Genomic DNA, 25,013 nt, shown 5'->3' with positions numbered 1-25,013 from the left:
ACAGCCAAGTGTTATTCATAATTGTAAATATCTACAACAATGTGATGTGAGCAGGTAACATAGAAATTGCTCTAAAAGAGCAAGAAGTTCCCTTTTGAAATTGCTTTCACAGCTTGGGCTATAATACATGAAAAAACGTAAACAGTTGTAGATTTTGGTCATTTGGATATTAAATCCAATTTTTAAAAGACATAAAACATCTCTCAATATCAAACCTAGTAAACTAATTAAAGATAAGCAGTTTCGGGATAGAAGCTAACTGTGGCATAAGAAAGATGGAACCCATTTTTACCCTATGGCTATGCAGGCAGTTTCAAAAGGAGTTTAATATACCAACTGACCAATCATGGTATAGTTTTTGTTTGTTTTTTTTAAAAAAGGGGGGCGTTGGATAAACCTCTCAGGGCAATTACTTTGAAGGAGAATACTTATGTAAGTATGGGAATTTGAGTTTGTTTATTAAAAACTGCAATTTTAATATTATTGCTGTTCTACCCCATACAAATTAACATTTATATTTTATAGTTGTTGTTTCAGTCTAAGATGACTTAAACATGAAAAATAAAATTTTTAAATCAACCATTTGATTGAATAAAACATTACCCAGCATGTCTGCCTCTATAGCATTATCATAAAACATTCAAGGCAGCTAAACTCAACAAAGCAAGGATTTGGATAAATGTCCTCTCTAATACCCAACTTTTACCAAAAAATTTGGTCAGATAACCATTTAATTAGATAAATTATTTATTATAACACATTGCTAATCATTAAACATAAAAGTACAAAATACATTTCAAAAATATGCAATTTTATTTCTGAAATAAATAACAAACCCAAGACTTAAATCTCACAATTTAAGTCTTGGTTATATAGCTCATGAACACTGAAGTTGAAATTTTGAACAGGTTGGGAATCCCCTAAGAACTTGGCAATCTGAAAAAATAAAGCTGCCATCTGATGGTTAAATTATAAAATCCCAACAGATAGAAAAGATTGACTTTTTAGGACAGCAAGAGTTGACTTGGAATTAAGGGAATGTATTATCATATCCAAAGAAAGTATATGTTAGTCAGAAGCACTTCAGTAGATGTACAGAATGGGGGGAGAAAAGGTTAGGCAGTAATTTGGAGACTCAACCCAGAGAGGTAGAGGCTAACCTTGTTGTCCCTCCAAGCACTGGCCACTGACTGGGAGAATGGGGACTGCAGCTCAGACTGTGGGACAGATGTGTCCCTGTTGACTTCAGACCATTTTGGTCTCTGACCATTAAATATTCAAACTGTTCAACTAATGCCTCTCTCCTAATTCCATGATCAACCAGGAGTGAATGAACTGACCAGAAATTTCATGTGTCTTTTTGTATCATCTATATTTCTAGGACTATATTTCTATGACCTGAACAACAACCAACAAGGAGAAGCTCAAGACAAATCGATTGAAGAAGCTGAAGAGTCACAAGACAGTGGTTAATATAAGGGGCAAAGTGATAGAAGTGAATAGAAAAGTAAGGGAAGTGATAGAAGCTGAATAGAAAAGTAAGGGAAGGCGATCAAAGGGTTCCTGGAGAGAAAACGTGGAGATTTTATGAGGTCAAAGAACAGGTGTTGTAAGGATAACTGAGTAATTCAGCATCTAATTGCTTTCCAACCATTTGAACCTTACAGAAATGTGTGAGAAAATATAGGAACAGCTATTTGTACAGCCTTCTCTGAATTAAATTATTTCAGTCAGAACCCAGCTAATTCATTTAAAGACTGAAGTTTGACAACTTAAAGGCCAAGGTGTTTGAAACCTGGGAATAAATTCACTGCCCCCAGAAACATCTCCTAATATAAAATGAGTAGATAAATTGAATGCCCTTTATCAGTCATTTCCTATTAGACTCCTAAGAGGAAATAAGTAATGTCATCACCTGTGTAGGTTATAACCTCCAGAATGGTAATTATCTCAATAAAAACCTCAGTAAACACTGATGGAAAAAGAAACCTAAGCACATTTCAAAGTACAACTTGGTATAGAGCTAAGAAATCCTACCAGAATGGCATGGCAAAAAGTGATCCTTTAGAAGATTTTTATTTCATTTCACTGTAATCATGTATGGTGTATCTAAGTCATGGATGAGGCAGGGAATATAATTATGCTGCTAATTATGGCCTCTCAAGTGCAAAGAATGCTCTCCCTTTTCCAATAACCCAATCTAGTGTTATAAATTTTCTTATAAAATATCAAAAATAATATACTTGGAGACTGGCTTAGAGTTTTATAGCGAGATTCTTCTAAAATATATTTTCCTAAAATGTTGTAGGTACCATATTAACATATTACATGTTTTTAAGGTGCTAGCAAAATGCCAGCAATGAATAGCTCAAAAGCATATATCTTGCTTTTCAGTATAGCTTTAGTCCACTTTCCTAAGTCAATTCTGCAACATAAGTAGTAATAAAAAGATAGCTAATCACTGGATTTTGCTTAACCCATTTAAAAGAAAATCTCATTAGTTTGGTAACCAAAAGAGATTTAGTTGAACCAAAAACTTTCTGATAACACCTTTCTGGGATATAGTCATCAAAATATGCACGCGTGCGCGCTCGCACGCGCACACACACACACACACACACACACACCACATTCTTTAAGCTTTAAAGCCAGATGAAGCTCTGCATAATGTCTTCCTGTCTCATGAGCCTGACTAATCTATAAAAAGCTAGGAATATCCATAACTACCAATCCTATCCTATATAATAAAAGGCTAACATGCAAATAGACCAAATGGCGGAACAACCGAACAACCGGTCACTATGACATGCACTGACCACCAGGAGGCGTGTGTGGAACATGGCGGACATTGGCTGCAGTGGGATTGTAGAACAGATGAACGGGAGTGCCAGACCAAGGCAGGGCAGTGGTCACTATCATTGGGGCGAGCCTCTGGTGATTACTGAAAATTCTTTGCTCCCGTGTGCCGTGGTCCCGCCCGGCGCTTGCACTTGCAGCCAGTGCCAGCCCCACTTGCACCAACAGCTGGCACTGAAGCCACTGCTCGCACCCGCTGCCGGTGCCTGGCACCAGTCCCAATCCCTCAGCACCATCAGCAGGTTCAAGCAGCAGCTGTAGGCCCCTATTGCCCCTGAGGGCTACTCCACTACCTCCTGCTCCTGAGCGGTGATCAGGGCAGCAGCCTCTGCTCACATCTGCTGACGGCACTGGCCCAGCATGCACCCGCTGCTGGTGCCAACCCCAATTGCTCCATACCGTCAGTGGGTGCAAGGGGGGCCAGCGCCATCAGCACATGGGAGCGGCTGTGAAGGGAGTGGGGCTGTCAGGGACTGTGGTGTGAGGGGCCAGGCGGGGGCACGGAGGATGGGCCGAGACCTAACCTTGTGCCTACTGCAGCCTCGCAGCCCACAGTTGCTTTTAAGGTGCACGAATTCGTGCACTGGGCTCCTAGTCCTATATAATAATAGGGTAATATGCAAATCAATCAAATGGCAGAATGACCAGTCGCTATGACACACACTGACCACCAGGGGGCTGACGCTCAATGCAGTAGCTGTCCCCTGGTGGTCAGTGTGCTCCCATAGGGGGAGTGTCACTCAGCCACAAGCAGAGCGCAGTGGTGGTAGCAGGAGTCTCTCCCTTCTCCCGCCTCCACGGCAGCGCTAAGGATGTCCAACAGGGAGCAGGCCTAAGCTGTCAGTTGGACTTCCCCCAAGGGTTCCCAGACTGCTAAAGGGCACAGGCCAGGCTGAGGGACCCCGGGTGCACAAATGTCGTGCACTGGGTCTCTAGTATCTTTATAAATAGAAGAGTAGCTTATCTATCCAAAGTAACTAAAGTTAAGTACAATCTTCTAGGAGAATAAAGTGATCATAGGTATTTTAAACATCTCTGATTCTATTAACTACCTCCAGTGTTTTAAAGGTTTTGTTATTTCATCCTTTAATGGGTCTGATGCTATTTTAATCAAAAAACCAGCAAGCTTTTGGAAGAAATTGAAAATTCTAAAATTTAAACAAAAATACAAAATATATAGAATAGAATAAATTTAGAATTAATACATTACCCAAGGTAAAGTAATCAAGACACTCTGGTATTAGTATAAAGACAGAGAAACAGATTAAAGATGTGAAATAGATATAACTAAGGTACCAAGTCAATGCAATGGAAAAAGCAGTCTTTCCAAAAATGGTGCAGAAATAAGTGATTCACCTTATTAGAAAAATAAACCTCAACTTATACCTTATGATACATACAAAAATTGACTCAAGAAGGATCATAATTTATGAGAGTTCTAGAAGAAGAAAGAGTCATATTTGTGACACTGGACTGACAAAGACGTTTTATGATATCAAACACTGTAAATGAAAAAAAATCAATAAAATTCACTTAATTAAAATTAGATACCATCCAAAGTCACCATTAAGAAAAGACTATCAAGCCACAGACTAGGAATTATATCTGTAATATATATCTGGCAAAGTAACCATATTCAGGATATATACAGGATAAATCAACTTTAATATACCCAAACAATAACAAAAAAGTAATATTTGCAAAAGATTAAACACTTCACTAAAGAATATACTAGTATATGGTCAATAAACTCATGATAATATTCTCAACATCTTTAATCATTAGGAAAAATAAGTTAAAAGTACAGTGAGCTGCCATTTCATATCAAGTATAATAGCTACAATCAAAATAATAATGAAAAATTTGGTGAAGAAATGGAACAACTGAGTCCTTCGTACATAGTTGAAAAGGGGGCAAAATTACACAATCATTTTGCAGCTTGGCTGAATAGTTTTTCATCAAGTTTACATATAGCTACCTATGACTCAGGAACTCCATTCCTAGGTTTTTACCCAAGATAAATAAAATTATATATATTTAATATAAATAAAATTATTTTAAAATATTTTCTATAAGACTTTTCAGAATATATTCATTCATAATAACTAAGAAGTGGAAACAACTCCATTATCCATCAACTAGAAAACAGATAAATTGTGGTATATTCATATGAAACACTATTCAGGAATAAAAGAAATGTACTTTAAGAACAAGGGAGCATTTTCTAGAATTATGGAAACATTCTATAACTTTTTTAGGTAGTGCTGAGATACAGTTTTTAAAACTCGTTGAACTAAACAAGTAGAAAGTATATTTTGCGTATCAATAATGCCTCTAACATTTTATAGTACCATTTTGTCATTGTAGATATATCAGTGATTTTCATAAACCAAAAGAACCAATATTAAGCATCTCAACATAATAGTCTAATAACCTAAAATAGAAGTCATAAATATTCTGGTTACACAGGTTTCCTGTATGTTATTTCATAGCTGCAGTTTGAGTAACAACACCCTATAGTAACAAGCTTCTATAGATATATAACAAAATGAATTTAATGTAGAATACATATAAACTAATTCCCAGTGAGCAGCAATGCCAAATAAACCAAGTTTTAATTATAAACATTTATTAATAAGTGTTCTGAAGTGGTTTCCACTTTAATTTCTGAATTACCAGCTTTGAAAGAACATTAACAGTATCTTTTTGCTTTACTGCACACCTTTGTTACTACTCCAACAAAAGAAACAACAGTGTTTAAGTTCCTGGAGTGCAACCAAATTATACAGCAATTCATTTTGCTTTAATTCCCTTTTTTTTTTTAGCAGTCAGGGAACCATTGAACCATCTGAATAAGCTTTAAATTGTTAAATTCTATCTTCCTCATAGTCGTATCTTCCTACGATTTCTTGAATTAAAAAAATGGTTGATCCAAGCTACACTGCATATGTATGATTTCCTTCTATTAAATGTTACGGAGTGATGGTTTGCATTTCTAATATTGCCAAATTACCTAAATATTGAGTTTTCTATAATGCAGTTACATATTAAAATGCATACTTTCAGATTGATACACCAAGGTAAACAAGCCTGAGAAGTCACTTAAAATTTGTATGCTCCAATTGCCTGGGTTCAGATTCTAGGCTTTGCTCATAGTAATTGCTTTCACAAACAATTAATCCTGGAAGAGTTCCTCATACCTCTCATTATTCCAAAGTCAATTGACTTAATTTATAACATATTCCCAATTAAAGTTAAATTAGCAACTCAAAACCTCCAACACTAGATTGGTTTACTATACAGCTGTTATCACCAGTAACATTTTAAATACTTTGAGGCACTCTTGAATTATGGGAAATACGAAGTAAAATAAATTAACGCCTTTAGAAATAATCAAGGAAGTTTTCTTCAAATTGATCTATGCCACTTCCCAAAGAACATGCAGAAATTATTTTTTGCAACAATTTTGCTTCTTTTTTATTTTTGTAAATTTTGTTTCCAAAAAAATATTATTTTTAAAGCAATCACCATATGAATTCTATTACTAACTATAACAAAAGAGGTCATTTCATTAAGGTATTTATTCTTCTAATTTATCTAAATATTTCTATTTATAATAAAGCATTAGAAATTTACAACTACATATACATTACAGTTATTAGGGGAGGAGGGGGAGAGATCCCAATAATGTGATTGCATTTTGGTGTTGGAATCTAAGCAAAGTTTTGCATTGAGAGCTACCAAGAAATTGCTAATTCAAAAATAAGTGATGGTCCATAAATAATTTTGAAATTGAGCTTTACAGAAACAAAATAAGGCATGCTTCTCTAGAAGTAATTAAATAATACTAGTTAAATATTTTAAATAGTGTTATATTTAACACTATGATGACCTAGTTATGTTTAAGGGAATTTGTGTTAATCTCATATTGTGGACTGGCATTGGGATTAGAAGTTGAAGTTTTGGGTTGCAGGAACATAGCAGAAAAGAAGATGGCCCTCTAGAGTTAGAAATTTTGTCAGTGGGGGTAAAAGAATAATTTAACTTTCTACATATGTATGAACAAAAAAGAATTTTCTAAGCCAAAAAAATAGTGGAGTTTTCTGAATACCAAGTACCAGCCACACACACTCTCATCGTGAATAAGTAGATTACAAAGAGCTTTCAGGCTGTCAGCTTCCTTATATGCAGTATTTACAATTGAGCCTGCTAAGTCAAAATGTGAAATAAGAATAACCTAAAATAATTGAGAAGTTTCTATTACAGGTTATAAATCAGGACACGCCTATAACCTATATCCAGAGTAGAGAATAAGTGCAACTAGGTGGGAAGAATATGAAGGAAGCAAGGGCCTCCTGGTGAGTTAGAAGACACTGAAGGATATTCTATTAAAGACAATACTGTGGACCTCTGTGCACGCCATCCATTTGTTGAAACCTAACTCCCAACGTGGTGGGTTTTGGAGGTGGGCCTTTGGGGGGTGATTACATCATGAGGCTGGTGGCCTCAAAAATGAGGTTAGTGCACTTATAACAGAAGCCACAGACAGCTCCCTTGGCTCATGAGCCATGTGAAAACACAGCAAGCAGGCTCTCACCAGACACTGCATTTGCCAGCGCACAGATCTTGAATTTCTTAGCCTTCGGTACTATGAGAAACAAATTTCTGTTTTTTATAATCTACCCAGTCTATGGCATTTTTTGTTATTACAACCCTAATGTGCTATGGCAACCAAATATCCCAAAATTAAATATTTTGAAGCCAGAACATAACCAAAGTATATTTAAGATAAATTCAAGGATTGCTCAACTTAGATGATCAGCCAGTTTGTCAAACTGATCCAAGTTCCCACCCTCTCCTTACTGGTATATCATTCTCCTCTTCATGTGTCCTATGGTAACTGTCCTCTTTACAGTAATAGCCACAACCACAATTAAGAAAATAATACCTGGTGTTTATTGAGGGTTTATATTGTGCCAGGATCGATAAGCATATTACATGGGTTATATCTGATCATTATAATGGCCTATCTTGGGCTACAGACATTGTTCGAAGCACTTAATCTGTATTAAATCCTCACAATAACACTAAGAGTCAGGCCTTATTATTATAATCCTCATTTTTTTCTCCTTTTTTCAAAAACCAAGGTTAGTTATCTGTTGAAATTGAAAACCCTAACTCCTGAGCCTAGGAGCTTTATCTTGTTTTATGCTTACATTTTTCCTTTGTAATGATCAGATTACATGTAGATTACTGTATTATGTTTTGTTTTTATAAATATGAAACTCTTCACTAACATTTTAATGCTATATATAACATATGCTAATCAATTAGATGATATCCTTAAAGTATTCTATTGTATCAGAAATTACAAATCCTCAAACATGGAGAACAGATAACAAGTGAGTGCTCTATTGATTAAGAAAGACCCTAGAAATAGTATTCACAAAAATACCCAGCAAACAGGTCAGACTGGTTAATAGCTGAGTTATTTCAAAACTTCAAGAAATATAAAACTCTTATAATATTTAAAGTCTTCCAGGGAATAGAATTTCCCAATTAATTCTACAAATTTAGCATTTCCCCTATACTGAGCCTGATACACATAGCTTAAAATATCATTTATGAAAATATATGCAAGCATCCCAACCAAAATACTAGCAAACCATATTCAGATATATTTTTAAATAATTGTATATGATGGCACAAATACATTACAAATTTAGAATAATTAAAACTATATGCTACTGTCACACTAATACAGAAGCACCCTGGTAAGTCTCTGAACAGATGCAAATATATCATAGAATTTAATATATGATACATGCCTCATTTCCTAACATTTGATGTAATTTGTGTTGGGGCACATAGCTAACCATTTGGTGGGAAAAACAGAGCAATTTATATGCACTTAAATATGATACCAAAGGCAAATCATAATGAAAAATATGAATATATCTTACAAAATAAATTTATTTTAACATCACATAAAATAATACAATATAAAGACAAATGAAGCTTAAGACAACTTAACTTGCAACATATACCGCACTTCCTTAACTTTTTGAATAGTGAGGCTTGACTTGAGCACAACTACATAACAGTTAAATCCACTCCTGAAACCCCTACCCTTTCCTTGTAACCTACTAACTTCCTTTGTTTATTCTCTGCTCCCCTTCATTAGAATGTGAGCTCTCTGGGAAAAAGAGAGCTAGGTCTGTTTTGTTTATTGCTGTAATATCAACACCCAGAACAGTCTTTGGCATCAATCCCTGCACAATAAAAGTTGTTGGGTAAATAAGTTATACAACTATGTGACATGATCCATCCAAGATATTTATTACTTGAAGCAGGTCTCTAAATAGAGATACCAAAGTGTCACCATTAAAACTTTTCTTCAATGAGTATATATTTATAGGTTTAAAAATAATTAAAACTTTAGAACAAGAATAAGAAATTAACTGCTCCTCAAAATAAATTGCCAACAGTTCTTTCCTATCACACAAAAAAGGAGCAAAGCATTAGATTTTACAATTTTTACTCGACACAATCCCTTGCTGTATATACTGTTTTAAAGAGAGACATGTAGTTTTCAGAGATTTCAGGCTAGGAGTAGAAATCACACAATGACTGGGGTCACAAGCATACAAATTGTTTTAGAACCACTGAGGCATTTAAGAAAGGTAGAAGTGTAGTAGCCCAAAGGGGAATAAACAGCCGTTTGCCATGACATAAACACTGTCATTACACGGCTTTGGAGGCTCCCAAGCAGACACAGCTCCCAGGTGCTGTCTTTTCCCCTCTGCCAAGTACATCTGGGTTCAGCAGGTGTGAATGCACGGTGGGAGGAGGGTAAGAAGTTACGGTTGGAGTACAGATATTGCTGGTCGAGTGTATAGGATTGATCACAGCTGCACTGGGGAAATTAACTGATCAAAGGGCTACCTGCAGGTCCCCCACCTGACAATTAAAAATACCAAGTGCTTTGAATTAGTTGCACATATTTTTCTTGTCAACCCTTGATGATAAAATGACAGTCTAAAGCTTACTATCTTCTATATACAATTGCAACTATTTTGTTGAATTTGCTCATTTAAGGTACAACCTGAATCTTGCTAATAAGGTGTTTATAAATCAGACAGCTATGGAAACAGGTAGGTCATTATTCAGGCAGCTCTTCGAGTTTGCGACTACTAAAGTATTTATTGCTTTCTCAAAGTGTATCGCTTGTGCCGTAAATCACAGGTCAGTGCATCAGTGCATCAAATAGATAAGAATGTACTAAATAAGTTAATGGATCTATCAAAGGAACACATTTTTTAACCAGGGAAAGATTTATATACCAGCATTGTTGTTTCCATTCATGGTTTTCATTCATTGATACATGTGTAAATTCAGTCAACAAATACCATTTGAGTACCCACTCTGTGCACAACACCATGTTTGGAGTTGAATACATATTAAGGAACAAAAGGGATGTCCATTCTGCCCACGTGGAGCTTACAATACATTGGAAACAGGACAGAAAATAAACAAGCTAATATAAAAATGGTTATATCACTATGATTTTTGAAAAAATACTATAATTAAAAGATAATAGAGTTATAGAGAGTAAAGGGTATATGGTGTGTATATGTAATATGTGTTGGAGCATTGATTACTTGGAGAGGGTGATCAGAGATATTAGATTGTGTGGAGGTGTGTAGTTTCAACTGAGAAAGAAGCTATAGGCAGAAAGTGCAACATACAGAAGGAGATAGCTAGAAATAAATACAGAAGTAGGAAAAAATAAAAATAGAGATAGAAGATAGATTCAAGAAAATAATAAATACTTAAAGACCTCAAAATGAATAAATATAAAAAAGGAAACTAAGGGGAGGAATGTGTGCATTGCATTATTATTGAGCATTTATGTACATGATATAAAAATAGCAATAAATAGCATTTATAATAATAAAAGCATAATATGCAAATCGACCAAACGGCTGAACAGTGGAACGACCATCTGAACAACCATGCTATGACACGCACTGGTGCCAGGCCAGCCAAGGCGAGTGTGAAGCAATTGGTCAGGGGGGCCCCCGCCCCACAATAGCTCCGCAGAGGGAGGCCCAGGCAACTGGCTGGCAGGACGATTGACCTGGGACGAGGGGGGAAAGGGCAGGCTTCTATGATCACCCTAAAGTGGGAGGTCCAGGCCCCCGGCTGGTGCTGCTGCGGCGGGTGGGCAGGGCCTCCCTCTACAGGTTGATCAATCACGGAGCCCTGGCTGGGTGGGCAGAGCCTCCCTCTGTGGGGCGATCAATCACATAGCTCCTGGACTGCAAGAGGGCACAGGCCGGGCTGAGGGACACCCCCTCCCCAGTGTACAAATTCATGCACCGGGCCTCTAGAATTAGTATAATTATCAGCAAATGAAGTTAAATTATTCCGAGATTCTGTGGGCAGAGCATTCACCATATAATAGTAACAACTATTATACTAAATACAGAATCAAAAAATTAAAGTAAAATTCCAGTGAAAGAAATATAAAATAAAGTCATGAAAAACAGACATGGACAAGTATTATTTGGAAAAAGGTGTTCTGATAGAAATCCATAACTAGCAAAGCAACAGATTAAAAATTAAAAATATATTTGCAAAATAACATGTACAGACTAATGTGTGTGGCATTATTTAGGGAAACACATCCCTGGAATTCTTTGTTGAGATTTTCCCAAGCCTCTTGAATAAATATGTAGGCTACTTGGACAGATTGCAAATGAAACAACTAAAATGTTGAAAGGAATGGCTTACAAGGCCAGATTAAAGGGGGAAAAATATGTATGGCTTTAGCATGTCAGACACTAAAGAAGAAACATCATGGTTTACAAGTATTTGAAACATGTAAATTAGAGGAAAAAGAATTCTTTGTGTAATAGGTTGCACAATTATGAGTATGTTAAAACTGAAAAATAAATATTTCCCTAGTAATAATGTTGTTTTTCAATCAGGACCACAAGCAATTCAAACATGGGCAAGGATTAAGGCCACCAAGCAGACATTGACATTCCCAGTAACCTAAACTATGCAGACCTCAAAATACTACCTAGAGGCCTGTCTGAATAGGCCAAAGTAGGTCAGGGCACAACTGCAGAAATCTTTCTAGCCCCAGCTGAGCTTTAAACGAAGAAGGGATCCTCCCAAAGCTGTGCTATAGTAAACAGTCCTGGACTTCCGTCTATAAGACAAACACCTAGTTTTTTTGTTTTGTTTTTCTGTGTGTGTGTGTGTGTGTGTGTGTGTGTGTGTGTGTGTTTAGTGCAGATCACTTATTCTATTCTCTGTCTTTTTCCTTATCTGTAAAGTGGGGGAAAATAATGACCCCTGAGGTAGTTATGAGGTTTAAAAGAGCTGTTGTATACAAAAACATATTTTATGTGCTGAAATGTGTTCCTCTTAGTGAGACATATCAATTATTATAATGAGCTCAATGTGTTAAACCCTGTAGAATGAGGACCTTCAAGGAACATGATGCCTGGGACTGGGCTAGTATATGTTCCTGCTCTAGAGGAATTCAGCTCTCCCCTGGGTCACTGCTTACCCTGTAGCCCTCTTAACTAAATACTAGTTTCTCTCCCATAGCTTTTAGACCTGAGATCTGGCATAGGTCCCTCTTGCTCCTCAATGAGACTTCCTGAAGGTTCTCTCACACAGTTTTAATCTCACATCATATACCTCTAATCCCCAAACCTATCACTTTATTATAGTTATCTCCTGATTTCTTTACCATATGCCCTCATTCCTTGAAGATTTCTGTTCCTGGTTCACTGTCATTCTCTCCAACATTTCTCCTGGCATAATTTGTGGGAATTTCAATACCCACATAGATGATTTTTCCAAAACCCGGCCATTTGTGTCTTGACTCTTTTCTTCCAATGATCTTCTACCCTCCCTCAATCATTACTCCTATGGTCATACTCCCAAATATATAGCTATTAATAATTGTAACTCCAGTGTAATTACTCAATACCCTATAATCTTACTCCTCCTACAATTACTTTCTATCTTTATTGCCCATTTTCTCTATGACCCCAACTTAACCTTTTACCTCCACCAGGGTTTCCAGTGGATCCTACTACCTTTTGACAGCACTCCACTTTTCTGGTGTCAGAAATGGAAAAGGGACTTTGGAAACTACCTTAGTTTGGAAATTAATGAAGCAGAAAAGGTAAAAGCATCACAGCTGAAAAATTCATAAATAGTTGAATATCTCTTGAAATGGATTGCCACAGACTAGGTTGGAAAAGAAGAGGGATAAGGAGGTCTGGAAATTAGAGTGGTGACAAGACTGGGTTCAATAGAAATAAAGGCAAGAAGAGGTAGAAAGAAGATTCTGTTAAGAGATGGAAAGTCTGAGGAATTTAAAGTACTGGTACCTGAGCAACTCCCATGTTAAGAAAATCTAGGAAATAGCATTGCCTGTAGGTACCTAAAAATGAAGATGGGGATCATTAGTGTTGGGAACTTCCATGAAGTTTAATACCAGGATGTTACAAGGGTCACAAGTTCATGTGTTAAAAATTTTAAGGGAACAAATATTAGAGAAGAAACAAGGTTTTGAAGTCACTGAGGAAGTTCAAGATATCATGATGGTTACTTGGGCTTCCAAGAGAGGAAGTAGTATAAGCTGATGGCAAAATAGTGCTAATGTTGGGCTGAGGAGCCGTTTGAAATATTTTTCAAAAAGGCATATAGCAGTACACCAACTTCTCCTTCTCGTTTTGTGAGTCCAAGAACTAAGAAAAAACACACAACGATAATTCACACAAGCAAAGTGGTATAACAGAAAAGAGTAAACAATAAATTGGAATCAGAACATGTAGAGTCAAGTTCAAATTGTGATTGGTTGCTTGAATTACAGGTCATGCTGAATTATAGGTCATGTGACTTTTTGAAAGTCAGGTTCCTTGTATGTTAAATGAGATTAAGAATGCCTTCTCTGGACCTGGCCAGTGAGGCTCAGCTGGTTGGAGTGACCTCCTGTATACCAAAAGGTCACGGGTTTGATTCCCAGTCAGGGCATACACCTAGTTTGTAGGTTTAATCCCTGGTAGATACAGGCAGGGGGCATGTACATGAGGCAACACAATGATGTTTTTATCTCTCTCTTCCCCTTTCTCTAAAAATCAATGAACATGTCCTCAGGTGAGGATTTAAAAAAAAAGACAAAAAAAAGAAAAAAAGAATGCCTTCTCTGCTTATGTTCCCTAGAATAACAATATGAAATGCTTAAGAAATTTTAACTATTGTATTATTATTATTATTATTATTATTATTATTACTACTACTACTATTGGGAAATAAATATAACAAGACATTGGAGGTCCATTTCAACTATTAAATATTGTACCAGCTATACAAAATATATTAATAAGGTGATCTATTATTAGATGACACAATTTCATTATTTTATAAAATGTTTCAAGTTAACCCAATTCCAGTTTTTAAAAAATAAACCATATTTTGGTTAAGTAATTATTAAAATAAACTGGAAAATGTAATTTTCTAGCTGATGTGGTTTGAGACTCTTTGGTGCTTTTGTTTGCCTAAAACTTCTTAATAAATTACATAGAGATCAAATTCAATGGGGACGGGATGTGAGGCAAATTAAAAACCTTCATTAAATCAGCAGAAATAAAAACTTTGTTAACCTTTGAGATCACTTTGGTCTACATTATGTATCTGAAAACAACAGAGAAAGCAAGCTCTACACATCTTATTGAACCACAACGGTTGTGCCGAGGAGCACTGGCCGCCCAGAAAACCAAAACAAATCATAAAAACCATGTTGAAACAAAACTTAGTAGCAAGATGTTGAAGACAATGTGCTTTGAATCACTTCCTAAGCGCTCTCATCTCTCCCATCTCCATATTCTTACTAGTGTTACATTATTGTGAAAGACACATTCCTCTTTCTGATCAGAGTATACTCCAACCCTTATTTCTCAATGTGAAAAGTGTGACACTTTACCAACTTAAATTTGAAAAATTAAGAAACATTGTCCCAAGAGAATAAGTATAACCTACCCCTTTCAAAAGAATCTACCATAGTAATTAGACATAACATGTGCTTTATAAGTAATAAAATCATTTAACTAAATATACCCATGACACACAAAATGTGTCACACAGAGTGGTTTAGCAGTTAAGGTTACAGGTTTACATTTAAACTGGATTCTAATTCTAACAAGATACTTAGTAGTTATGTTCTCTTAGGAAATTATTTAACCTCTCTGTCTCTTCATTATACCATTCATATGTAAATAATAATAATACCTGCCTCAGATTTATTGTGAGAATCAAAGACAGAACAGATAGCATGCACTCAATAAATACTATTAACTGTACTTATTAAGTGTACTTATAAATATATCAGAATGAATGCCCCTTGTTAACTTGTCTAGCAAAATATTTAACCTGATATAGTGGGAGTCCCCAAGTAAAGAGAAGAAAGGAAAAGGGAAACTGATACCTGAAAAATTTCTAAGTCAAAATTAAAGTTAGCTGAAATGTCAGAACTTTGTATCTAACAAAGTAATCTACCACTTAGCGTTAGCTTTTCTTTAAATGATGATGCATCACGAACATAAAAAGCACTCCACAGCATGCCTGTACGTTAACATTGCATCTTAAATAAGCTCTCGCAGGAGCACTGAGCAGTATTTTCAAAGTAGGTGCATCTACAATATGGATTATAAAAACTGAAAAACAAAGTTCTTGAAACTACTTTTGGTTTATTTTTTTTAATACAGAAGATATACTGCTGTTTAAAATGTATGTATATTTAAGGAACACTGATTTGGGGGAGAGAGGGTAGCTCCATTCATTTCAATATACAGAATGTATCTTTGGGGTTTTGTTGTCATTGTTTAGTTGTGTTGTTTATTTTGCCTGATACTGTTCTAAGCCCTGGCTCTGTAGGAAACACAAAATATAAAACAAGAACTTGGCATATAAATATTAAAGCATTTTTGAATGGTAATTTGCTTTTTGTTTGTCTGTAGACAACATTTCAAAAAAGCTTGTGTCTACAATGCCAAAGTTAAACTATGGAAAGGAAAAAGGTGGATAAACAAACAGGAAAAGTAGTGTGAATAAAATCTGAGTTCAATGCACATTTGGAGAGAAAAATGTGAGGACAGAATGGCATCAACGGTGTGAGCACAGATAGAAGACACATAGGTGGGAGACTGTTTGCCATTACCAAGAGAGATTTGTCAACTTGTTTCAAATACAAACATCCTCTAATGTTCATTTGACTACTCTAGTCTTCTCTGCTCAAGAGTCATGAGCCCATTTTACCCTGGTTATCTTCATATAATCTCCAGTATCAGTAGAATGTAAATGTTCATCTTGACCTCAGTACAAGAAGAGATTTAAGAGGATTATTTTACATTCCCCCCAAAAAAGACTTTATCAAATAGCAAGTATAAACCTTAAAGAGATTACCTTCAAATCAAGCACAATATCATCTAACAAGAGATTAAAACCTTGGCCTTCCCACCTATTCACTGTTATACTATTTTATATTATACTATTCACTGTTAAATTATTTTTAAAGAGATCAGTTTGATACAGGCTTGTTTTAAAAAATTGAAAAAGTAAAGCTAAGATATAGAGTCAATCTTTCTCCATATTAATAATCACATTCAAAAGTGCTTTAGTACTTTAAAAACCCTCACTTAAATTCTTGTACATAAAATCTCCCATTCTGCTTCATGCACTATTAAATCTTCTGTTGAACAAATCCTACGCAGTTACTATCAATATAATAATGCATATTTCACAACAAAATAACAGTGCGCTTTCTTCTAAAATATAACAAAATAAGTGTGGGACATTTTATCTGCATTCTGAGGTCCACTTCTTCTCTACAAAATTGAGTAATATGGGGTTTTTTTTGTTTGTTTTAATATATTTTATTGGTTTTTTACAGAGAAGAAGGGAGAGGGCTAGAGCGTTAGAAACATCGATGAGAGAGAGAAACATCCATCAGCTGCCTCCTGCACACTCCCTACTGGGGATGTGCCTGCAACCAAGGTACATGCCCTTGACTGGAATCGAACCTGGGACCCTTGAGTCCGCAGGCCAATGCTCTATCCACTGAGCCAAACCACTTAGGGCAAAATTGAGTAATATGTTTTGTGATACCTTCATTCATTACTGTAGGGGGAAAATCAATACAAAATATATAATAACATTTTCTCTGGCATGATGGGAAAACAAAGTTTTCAAACATACAAATTCTTCAGAGTTCTGTCTCTTTCACCATTAGGCGGGTTTTCAAGCTTAAACACTTTTTACAAAATCTTTTCAATGATGCATACATTTTACTGCCTTTGTACTGCAAAATATTAAACATATTGCAGTGAGTCTGTGTCTAGAATGCAAGACCAATACTGGCCCCAAATGCTATGATATTCTCACACAGTGATGCTTTTCGGCCTTTAAATTTAGCCAAACCCACCCCCCAACAAATGTTCCCAGGTTTTTACCCTGCAAGCTATCACTGCTTTTGCATATACTTTTCCAGTCTCCTGTATCAGCTGCCACCTTTTATTGCTCTGATTAAGTCTGACCTATTACTTCATATGCCCTTCATTCTCTGGATTTGGTTGAAAGAGAGCCCAGGAACTTAAAAACCAAGAGCAACCGTCTCCTCTATATGATCTAAGACCTTAATATCATATCTATTTGAGGTGATTAGAATTTTTTGATATTTTCTTCTAGGTTCTTAGCTATGTGCTACAGGCAAAGCAAGAAAACTTCACTACAAGCACAGTGAATATAAATATTTGCCCAGCTGATAGATTGAGGCAGGTCCCTGGGATCAAACTGAAACAGGAATTTTTAGGGGTGATAAGGACAGATTTAGGAAATTTTAGAACTTTAGAAATTAAGAGGACCATGGAGGAAGCACAGGGCTGCAGAGCAGCAGAAGGTATATTTCCATAGAATAGGGCAGCGATTGCCAACCTGTGGTCCACTGAGGTTGGAAAAGTTGGCAGACCTCTGGAACAGGGAAGCTGAAAAGCTGCAACAGGTACATTTCCATAGAATGAGGGAGCTGGGAACAGCAAAAGGTCTATATTTACAAAATAAAGGGAAGGAAGCCCTTCATCCAGAAGGAGAAGAAACTCCAAAGGAAATAGGGAAACAATAAGGAGGGGGGACCTCCCATGTGAGGTTCAACCTTCGAGCTCAGAAGTTACTATAGTAAGCAGTCCAAGGAATAGTGACCAATCAGAGGGGATACCAAGGCACCAAGAACTACAGCCTTTAGAAGCCATAGAAACAGGGACTCAGTGGGACTCTTCCCCCTCCCCATGTGGGAGTCTGTACTTGTTCTTTAATAAATTTCCACCTTTGCTATACCACCTTCTGTCTGCGGAGTCATTCTTTGGTTCCCACGGACAAAGAACCCAGGAACCAGTATGCCCAGGGGAACACCGCATGTTCCAGTCCAAAAATTCCGTTTCAAAACCAAGGTGTGAAATCCTGAGTTGCTCCGTAATTCAGATACTAATTTATTTCCATTTATGTTTTAAACCTCAGGATTTAGTAGTAGAGGCTTCATCTTGTCATCTTTTTTTTTTCCCCTTCACAAGAGAATAAATTGCAAATTCTAGTTTGGGAGATTTGCGACCTTTTAAGAATGATGACAGAATTTTATAGTGAATACTATGCCCTAGAGATGCTATCAAGCAAGGAAATATTGGGGGTGTGAAGGGGGAGGAGGGCAAAAGATGGAGAGGGAGAGAAAGGATTTTTATTTTAGGAGGACTCTGACAGAAAAGATGCCACTGGAGACAGACTGTTTGCGTGGTGTCAGCGACTGTATAAAAAACTGAGAGAACTTGTAGAAATGGTGTTATGGTGAATCTGTAACCTGGTTTTAAGGGCTGTATCAGCAGATGCCAGAAGAAAAGGTTATCAGGTAAGGATCAATTAAAAACAAATAAGTGATGTCAGCTGACTGACAACTTGATACACAATGGGCACATAGGTAAGGTTTCATACGGGCTGAAGTGGGTAATAAAACTTTTCCATGTCCTTTAGTCTCCTTTGGGCACATGACTAATGTTATTTAGAAACTTGCAAACTCTAAGAAAACATATTCTTCATTATTGTGATAGAAAAGGATATGCAGTTATCTCTTACCAGTACTATAGATATGTATAATATATAGTGATAAGTCATTATAGCAGAATTTTTATTCATAATACATTCAGTTGGTATGGAGAACAAGCTTAAAAGCATGCCAGACATTTCAATAATAATTGTTTTGCTGTAAGCACCTCATAAAATCTGTAAGCATTTCCTTTGAATGTACTCAGGAGACCCCTGAGATGTAGAAGTTTAACCTAGACATCGGCTTGTTTGTGGCACTGAGAGCAGCATTGTTCCCAAGTTCAAGTCCCGCGGTACAAGCAGTGGGTCCTCTCTTTTTCCGGGGAGCACTAACTAATGACATCAGTTTCATACAATTAAGTTTGTCCTATTACTTCATATGCCCTTCATATAACAAAATAAGTGTGGAACATTTTATCTTTATGTGGATTTGCAGATTAGCATTCACTAGTTTACTTCTTTTATTTTCTCCAGCTTTCCTTGAAAAGATCTTCACTGATTATCCTGACACCTGCTGGCAAGGGCAGAGTTTATCCCAATCTACTTTTCCTTCCACAACTCTCTCAAATCAGACTTCTTGGAGGTATTTTAATTGACAATTAAGTGGTGATTCATTCAGTTTAAGTATTTACTTAATTTCTAGCATTATCACATAACTATGAGAAAATTTTCAGTACTCGACATGGGTAACCATTTGACGTTTTGCATATAAATACGTGTTTGCTTTGATTAACCAACAGATATTGAAGTCATTACATGTGCAATTATTTAAAAAAGGAAAACATACCAGGCATCTTCATTAAGATGCAGATAAGAACTGAATGATAGAATGGCTTGGCTTTGATTTTCTACTGTTTCCCCTGCCACAAACACACCATGCCAGTTTGCAAACTACTTAGGAAATAAACTCAACTATATAAAGAGCAAATTTATTAGCTGTGATGGAAGCCATACCATTGATTACATATTTGCAAAATTTATTTGTTACTCACTACCTATTCATTCTGATTTACTCTGGTTTGAACTGCGTTCTGAATCCTGCATTTCTGTGGTTGTTTGTTTTGTTTTGGCCAGGATACAGCATAATGAACCTACTACATCATAAATCATACCCCATGATATTGCACCTGCAAGTGTGTTCAGTGAACAACAAATATCAGAATTAGTTTCTTGGGCTTTAGAAACTTGAATCTAGCAAGTTTTTAAAACAGTACACAAATGATAACATATACAGTCCATCCCATTCAAAATCCTGCAAAAGATAAAATGTTTTAAAAATAAATTACCTAATTAACATTTTATCTTAATTAATATCAGTGAAATTAGGAGTTTGGGCTACAAATGTAGGCTCTCAAAACTATTATATTTTGTAATGGTTGTGAGTAACCAAGCTATTTTAGTCATGTATACTTTATCCCTTTACTTTATACTGCTATAATTTTGTGAGGAGAAATCAGGTATCCAGCAATGAAAGCAAATGTTATTAATAACAGTAAAAATATCATAAATCCTGAATAGATGTCAATTATATCAATAATTATCTTAAGATATTTGAGAAAAATACAACAGAGTTTTAATTTTGAGAGTGTTATACATTTGCCTGGTTTTGAAGACCCTAGAGAGAAGAATAGACCATTTCAATTTTTTAAACCATTAGTTTGTATTATTTTAAATGTTTTCCCAAAATCATATAAATTTAAAACAAAGTGCATTTCAATTCTAAGGAAATATTTCAACAATAATGTTCGGGAAAAAATGTTCATGCCCAAAAGGGGGGGTGGGGAATGTATGTTGTACCATGAGAGTGGATGACATGGCCAAGATTTTGCATTAGTGTGAAATAGTCACAACAGGATACTTAATATTCCCTTAATTATTACTTCAACATCTCAAAATTATTTTTAAAGGTTTCAACAGGAATCTAAAGTTAGCACGTATTTTTAAAGTATAAAATTAATGGAAATGTAAATTAGGTAATAAAGACATTAATATGTAATAATTTTTAAACACATAAAAAACTTATTTCAGCATAAATATTACTATACTAGTATAATCATAGAAGCATAGTGTTATCTCCAGTGAGATTGCTCAGCTACTAATTTATTTTCACGTAGAATTAACTAAAAATCGCCATTTATTTAAAAAAGGAAATGTAAATACCGATGATTCAGAGTATTTAGGAAATGTCTAGACATTTTTAGACAGTGCCATTTGCTTAAAGACTTCAAGCACAAACTGCAGGCAAAGGGACAGATTGCATAAGACGTCACGTGCTTGCTGCAACTGTATGCATGTTATTGGATTTTTTAGAGCAACCCATAACCATGAATAATTTAAGAGTTAATAAAATATTCAATCTGACTGATCCATTGGTTTAATTTTAAAATAAAAATAATAAAAGGAATTACACGCTCTTATCAAATCCCAGGCATTAATGCACGGAAATTGCAACCCACACAGGAAACTCCAATTTCTAAAAGGCATACATTGGATAAATGATATGTGTGTGTGTGTGTGTGTGTGTGTGGCGGGGGGAGGGGGGGAAGGTGCAGGGAAATTCTAAGTGTTAGCACCAGCCTTAATAACTTTGTTCAAAGTTTAATGGTTTGGAGCTGTCATGCAAGCTACACTCTGCCTTCTGCAGGGCTGAAGGAGAATAAAGTAGAAATGTGCAAGTTTACTACATAAATTGCTCATGGAAAATGGTGTTTCCCCCTAAATCCCTCTTTCCCTCTCCCCACAGGCTGGCTGAAAAAAAGAGAAACCTGCTGAAGATTCTGGAGTGCGCAGCTGCTGGCATTGTCTAGGAGCCTGAATGGGGAGGCCAGGCAACCTCACCAAGGTGGGTTGGTCTGGCGGGGTGAGCTGTGCCCCAACCCTGGTAGCTAGGAGGCAGAGCTCTGGGCTGCAGCGAGCTGGGACTCATCCTGCCCAGGGCTCCTCAGCCGGACCAAACCAGGCTACAGTGGCCCAGCGGCCACACACCCCAAAGGTGCCGTCTCCTCCACCTCGGGGCTGGGACAGATGGTGGCACCTTGGAGGTGCGCGTGAGTGGGTGAAGGTGTGTGCTTTCCTGTTTGGAGTAGGAAGGGAGGTGGGGAAGGGAGGAGGAAAGACAGAGTGCCTGCAGCTCCCCCTTCCTCCCTCCAGCTGAAGGATCAAAGTACAAAAGCAATTCGGACGGGAAATAAGAGAAAGGGAAAATATTGGTGGTGGGAACACAGTCTTTTTCCTATCGCTGGGGACTCAACCGAGCAACTACGGAGCCATGGCCATTCCGCAGCCTCCAGTGGAGTGGCTGCCTCCGCCTGATCACTGGAAGGGCGCTTGGTAAATGCAGGCGAGGTCCATACCTACACACATGCCCACCCGCTGGGGGCAATAGCCTCCTTCTGGGGAGGAAGGGCGGGAGGGAGGCCTAGGAAGGAGAGGCAGCAGATAGCTACTGGCGGGGCAGGGAGGGCATGTGGCCAGGGACACGGGCTTCGTGGGCGCACAGCCGCCCAAGAGTACACAATTTTCCTGCGAAACAAACGGATGGCCGGGTGCATGGACGGATGGTGCAGAATATTCATTCAGTATCCAACCTCAAATGAATTCTAGTCAACACATTTTCCATCCAACTATCCATTTTTAGAGGCAGAGCATTTTAAACCATGCAGTGCACTCAGCTCTCCGCGGAGCAGCCTGGGGACTCTTTAGAAGGGGCTGCCGGCATCCCAAACCCCACTGCTCCCCCTGCCCTTTCCCACGCCCCCTCCAGCCCCCACCGGTGCAGAGACGGGGGCCCGCCGGCCCAGGGCTTGTATCGGTAAGCGACCCCTCGCGAAGGACCTGGAAGTCACAACTCAGCAGGAGACTCCTCCTGGTCCTTTTTTTTTTTTTTTTCCAACAGGCTGGTGTATTTCACACAAATCGTGGAAAGCACCACCAGGCCAGCTCTTACAACTTTTCCGCTCTTGCGCGGAACACGAGGGTCATCTCGCACCGCCTGACTTTCCATTTCCAAGAGTTAAGCCTGTGCAGAAGGGAGTGCCCAGCTGAGCGGGAGGCCCCTAGGGTTAGAGGAGGGGTGGATTCCCCCGGGGTTTTCTGACACCGACGCTGCCTTGGAGGATGGAGAGGAGGAGGAAGGCTGAACTGACTTGCCAGACAGGTCTCCCTCTCCCTCGCAGCCCAAACTCCGAGTGGGAGGTTTGGGTCGCAAAAGGCTCAGCCCAGCCTCGTGCCAACGCTCGGCACCCCAGCGGCACCCAGTCCCGCGCCTCTCCAGCCACTTCCCTTTTCAACTAGATGAGCCCAGTCCCACCCCGGGAAAGGCCCACCCGATGTCCCCGGCAGGCTCTGGACAGCACTGTCCTTTGCCGGCACTGCTCAGGGAGGGTTCGAGCGGGCCCAGTGAGCATCTGTGGTGCCCAAGAGCGCCCTGCCCGCCTGCCTCCCTTCTTTCCCTTCTTTCCTCAACCTCACCTCCGGACCCGCACCCTCTTCCCTGCTCAACCCCACGCACTTGCTCTGACTTGAAGAGCACTTTTCAGGAGAACCCAGGGCGTGCTGCCTCCTCCTCCTCCGCGCAGCCCGCCACCCCTGAGGAGTGCAGGGGAGCATCTCCGGCGCCAGGCAGAGCACTCCCCGGTGTCCTGCCCCCCGCGGTGGCGGCGCGGGTGGGGTGCGGGGAGACTCCTCACCTTTGCAGAACTGGGGGACACAGAAGCTGAGCCCGACCAAGAGCCAAGCGGCCACCGAGTGCTTCATGATCCCTTCTTCGGGACTGGACCCCAGCCGGTCAGGAGATGCAGCCGCCGGGGTGGGGGACAAGGTCCCCGAGGTAGCACCGCAGGGCAGGCAGCAACCCCGCCCCTGACAGCGAATTCGGGAAGATGTCTTCTTCCCGCAGCGCTTCCTTCCACAAATTCTTGGAGAGGGCGAGAGAGAGTGGGTGGCCGGAGAGAGGGATCCCTCCTCTCCTCTCCCCGCGCTCTGGCGCAGAGGTGGGCGAGCTTTGGGAGCTGCGGGTCTCAGCCTCCGCTGCGGGGGGGTCCCAGCTGGGGCTCGGCGGCCGGCCGGGGCGGGGCGCGGGAGCCCCGGGCTCCAGGTCACCCTCTCCGGCAATCGCAGACCGTCCTCCGCCGGCGCTGCTCTCCGGGGCTGGGCTGCGGGGCTGCCGACTTGGAGAACAATGAAGCGTGAGGGCGGGGAGCCGGCGAGCCGGCAGCGGAGCGCACTGTGTACAAACAGAGGCGGCGTGCGTGTGAGCCTGAGCCTCCCAGGCTTCCCCAGCGCCCCCGCCCCCGGCCCTCCCTCTGGTTCCCTCCCTCCCTCCCTCCCTGCGCCTCCCGCCCCCACCCCCACCCCGTCCCCCCTCTCTCGGTCTCCGTCTGTCTGTCTCTCTCACTCGGAGGTGGCTCCTTCTGCTGGAAAAGGGAGACAACCGCAGCCACACCCTGGCACCTGCCGCCGCCTCGGAAGTTCCTGCATCCCCGGGCTGCCTGTACCTTTTTCCCCCCCTGCAAGCCCCAGGGATGCTGGGGTGAAGGCAGGCGCCTTTGGTGTCTGAGATTCTCCTGGTTTCCAGCACGGACTTTGTAATTAACCGCGTTAAGGATTCCCCCGAAGTCCTTTTCATCAGTACAGCCAGGAAAAGAAGTTGAGAGGTTTTGAAAAGTAGCTCTTGGGGCACAAAGCTGCTGGAGAGACAGAACCCTGCAAAGCCCATTGTCCTGGATGCTCAGGAAATGGGGCCGATTGAGCAGCTGGACTCTAATCAGCCCAGACGGGGCTGCTTTACTGTCTGGCTGCACTTTCCTTAGCTCTGGGGCCGGGGCAGAGGGTTGTGGGCTCATCTCCTCAAGGGGACCCGAAAGGTGAAGGCTGGGGGCAAGGGAATAGGAGACGTGCGTCTGTCTCAGATGAGAAATTCGGGGTGAATTTGGGTGCCGTGCAATGACAGATTCTTGAAGCCTCACTAAAGTGGATCAAATCAC

General features: G+C 39.3%; 1 protein-coding gene across 2 annotated transcripts in view; it reads right to left on the bottom strand.

Moving 5' to 3' along the window:
• The window catches only part of EDIL3 (EGF like repeats and discoidin domains 3), a 385,163-nt gene extending 360,861 nt beyond the window's left edge, over positions 1–24,302 (bottom strand). For both annotated transcript variants that reach the window (XM_079785021.1, XM_079785022.1), the window contains exon 1: positions 23,718–24,302. In XM_079785021.1, coding sequence (XP_079641147.1) covers positions 23,718–23,784 — 67 coding nt within the window. In that variant the 5' untranslated portion in view covers positions 23,785–24,302. The remainder of the gene's footprint in view (positions 1–23,717) is intronic.
• Between the last annotated feature and the right edge of the window lie 711 nt (positions 24,303–25,013).

Source organism: Cnephaeus nilssonii (genome assembly GCF_951640355.1).
Source record: "Cnephaeus nilssonii genome assembly, chromosome: 2".
Lineage (NCBI taxonomy): Eukaryota > Metazoa > Chordata > Mammalia > Chiroptera > Vespertilionidae > Cnephaeus > Cnephaeus nilssonii.
Note: the sequence above shows the minus strand (reverse complement) of the source record. Positions and strands in the feature narration are given on the sequence as shown.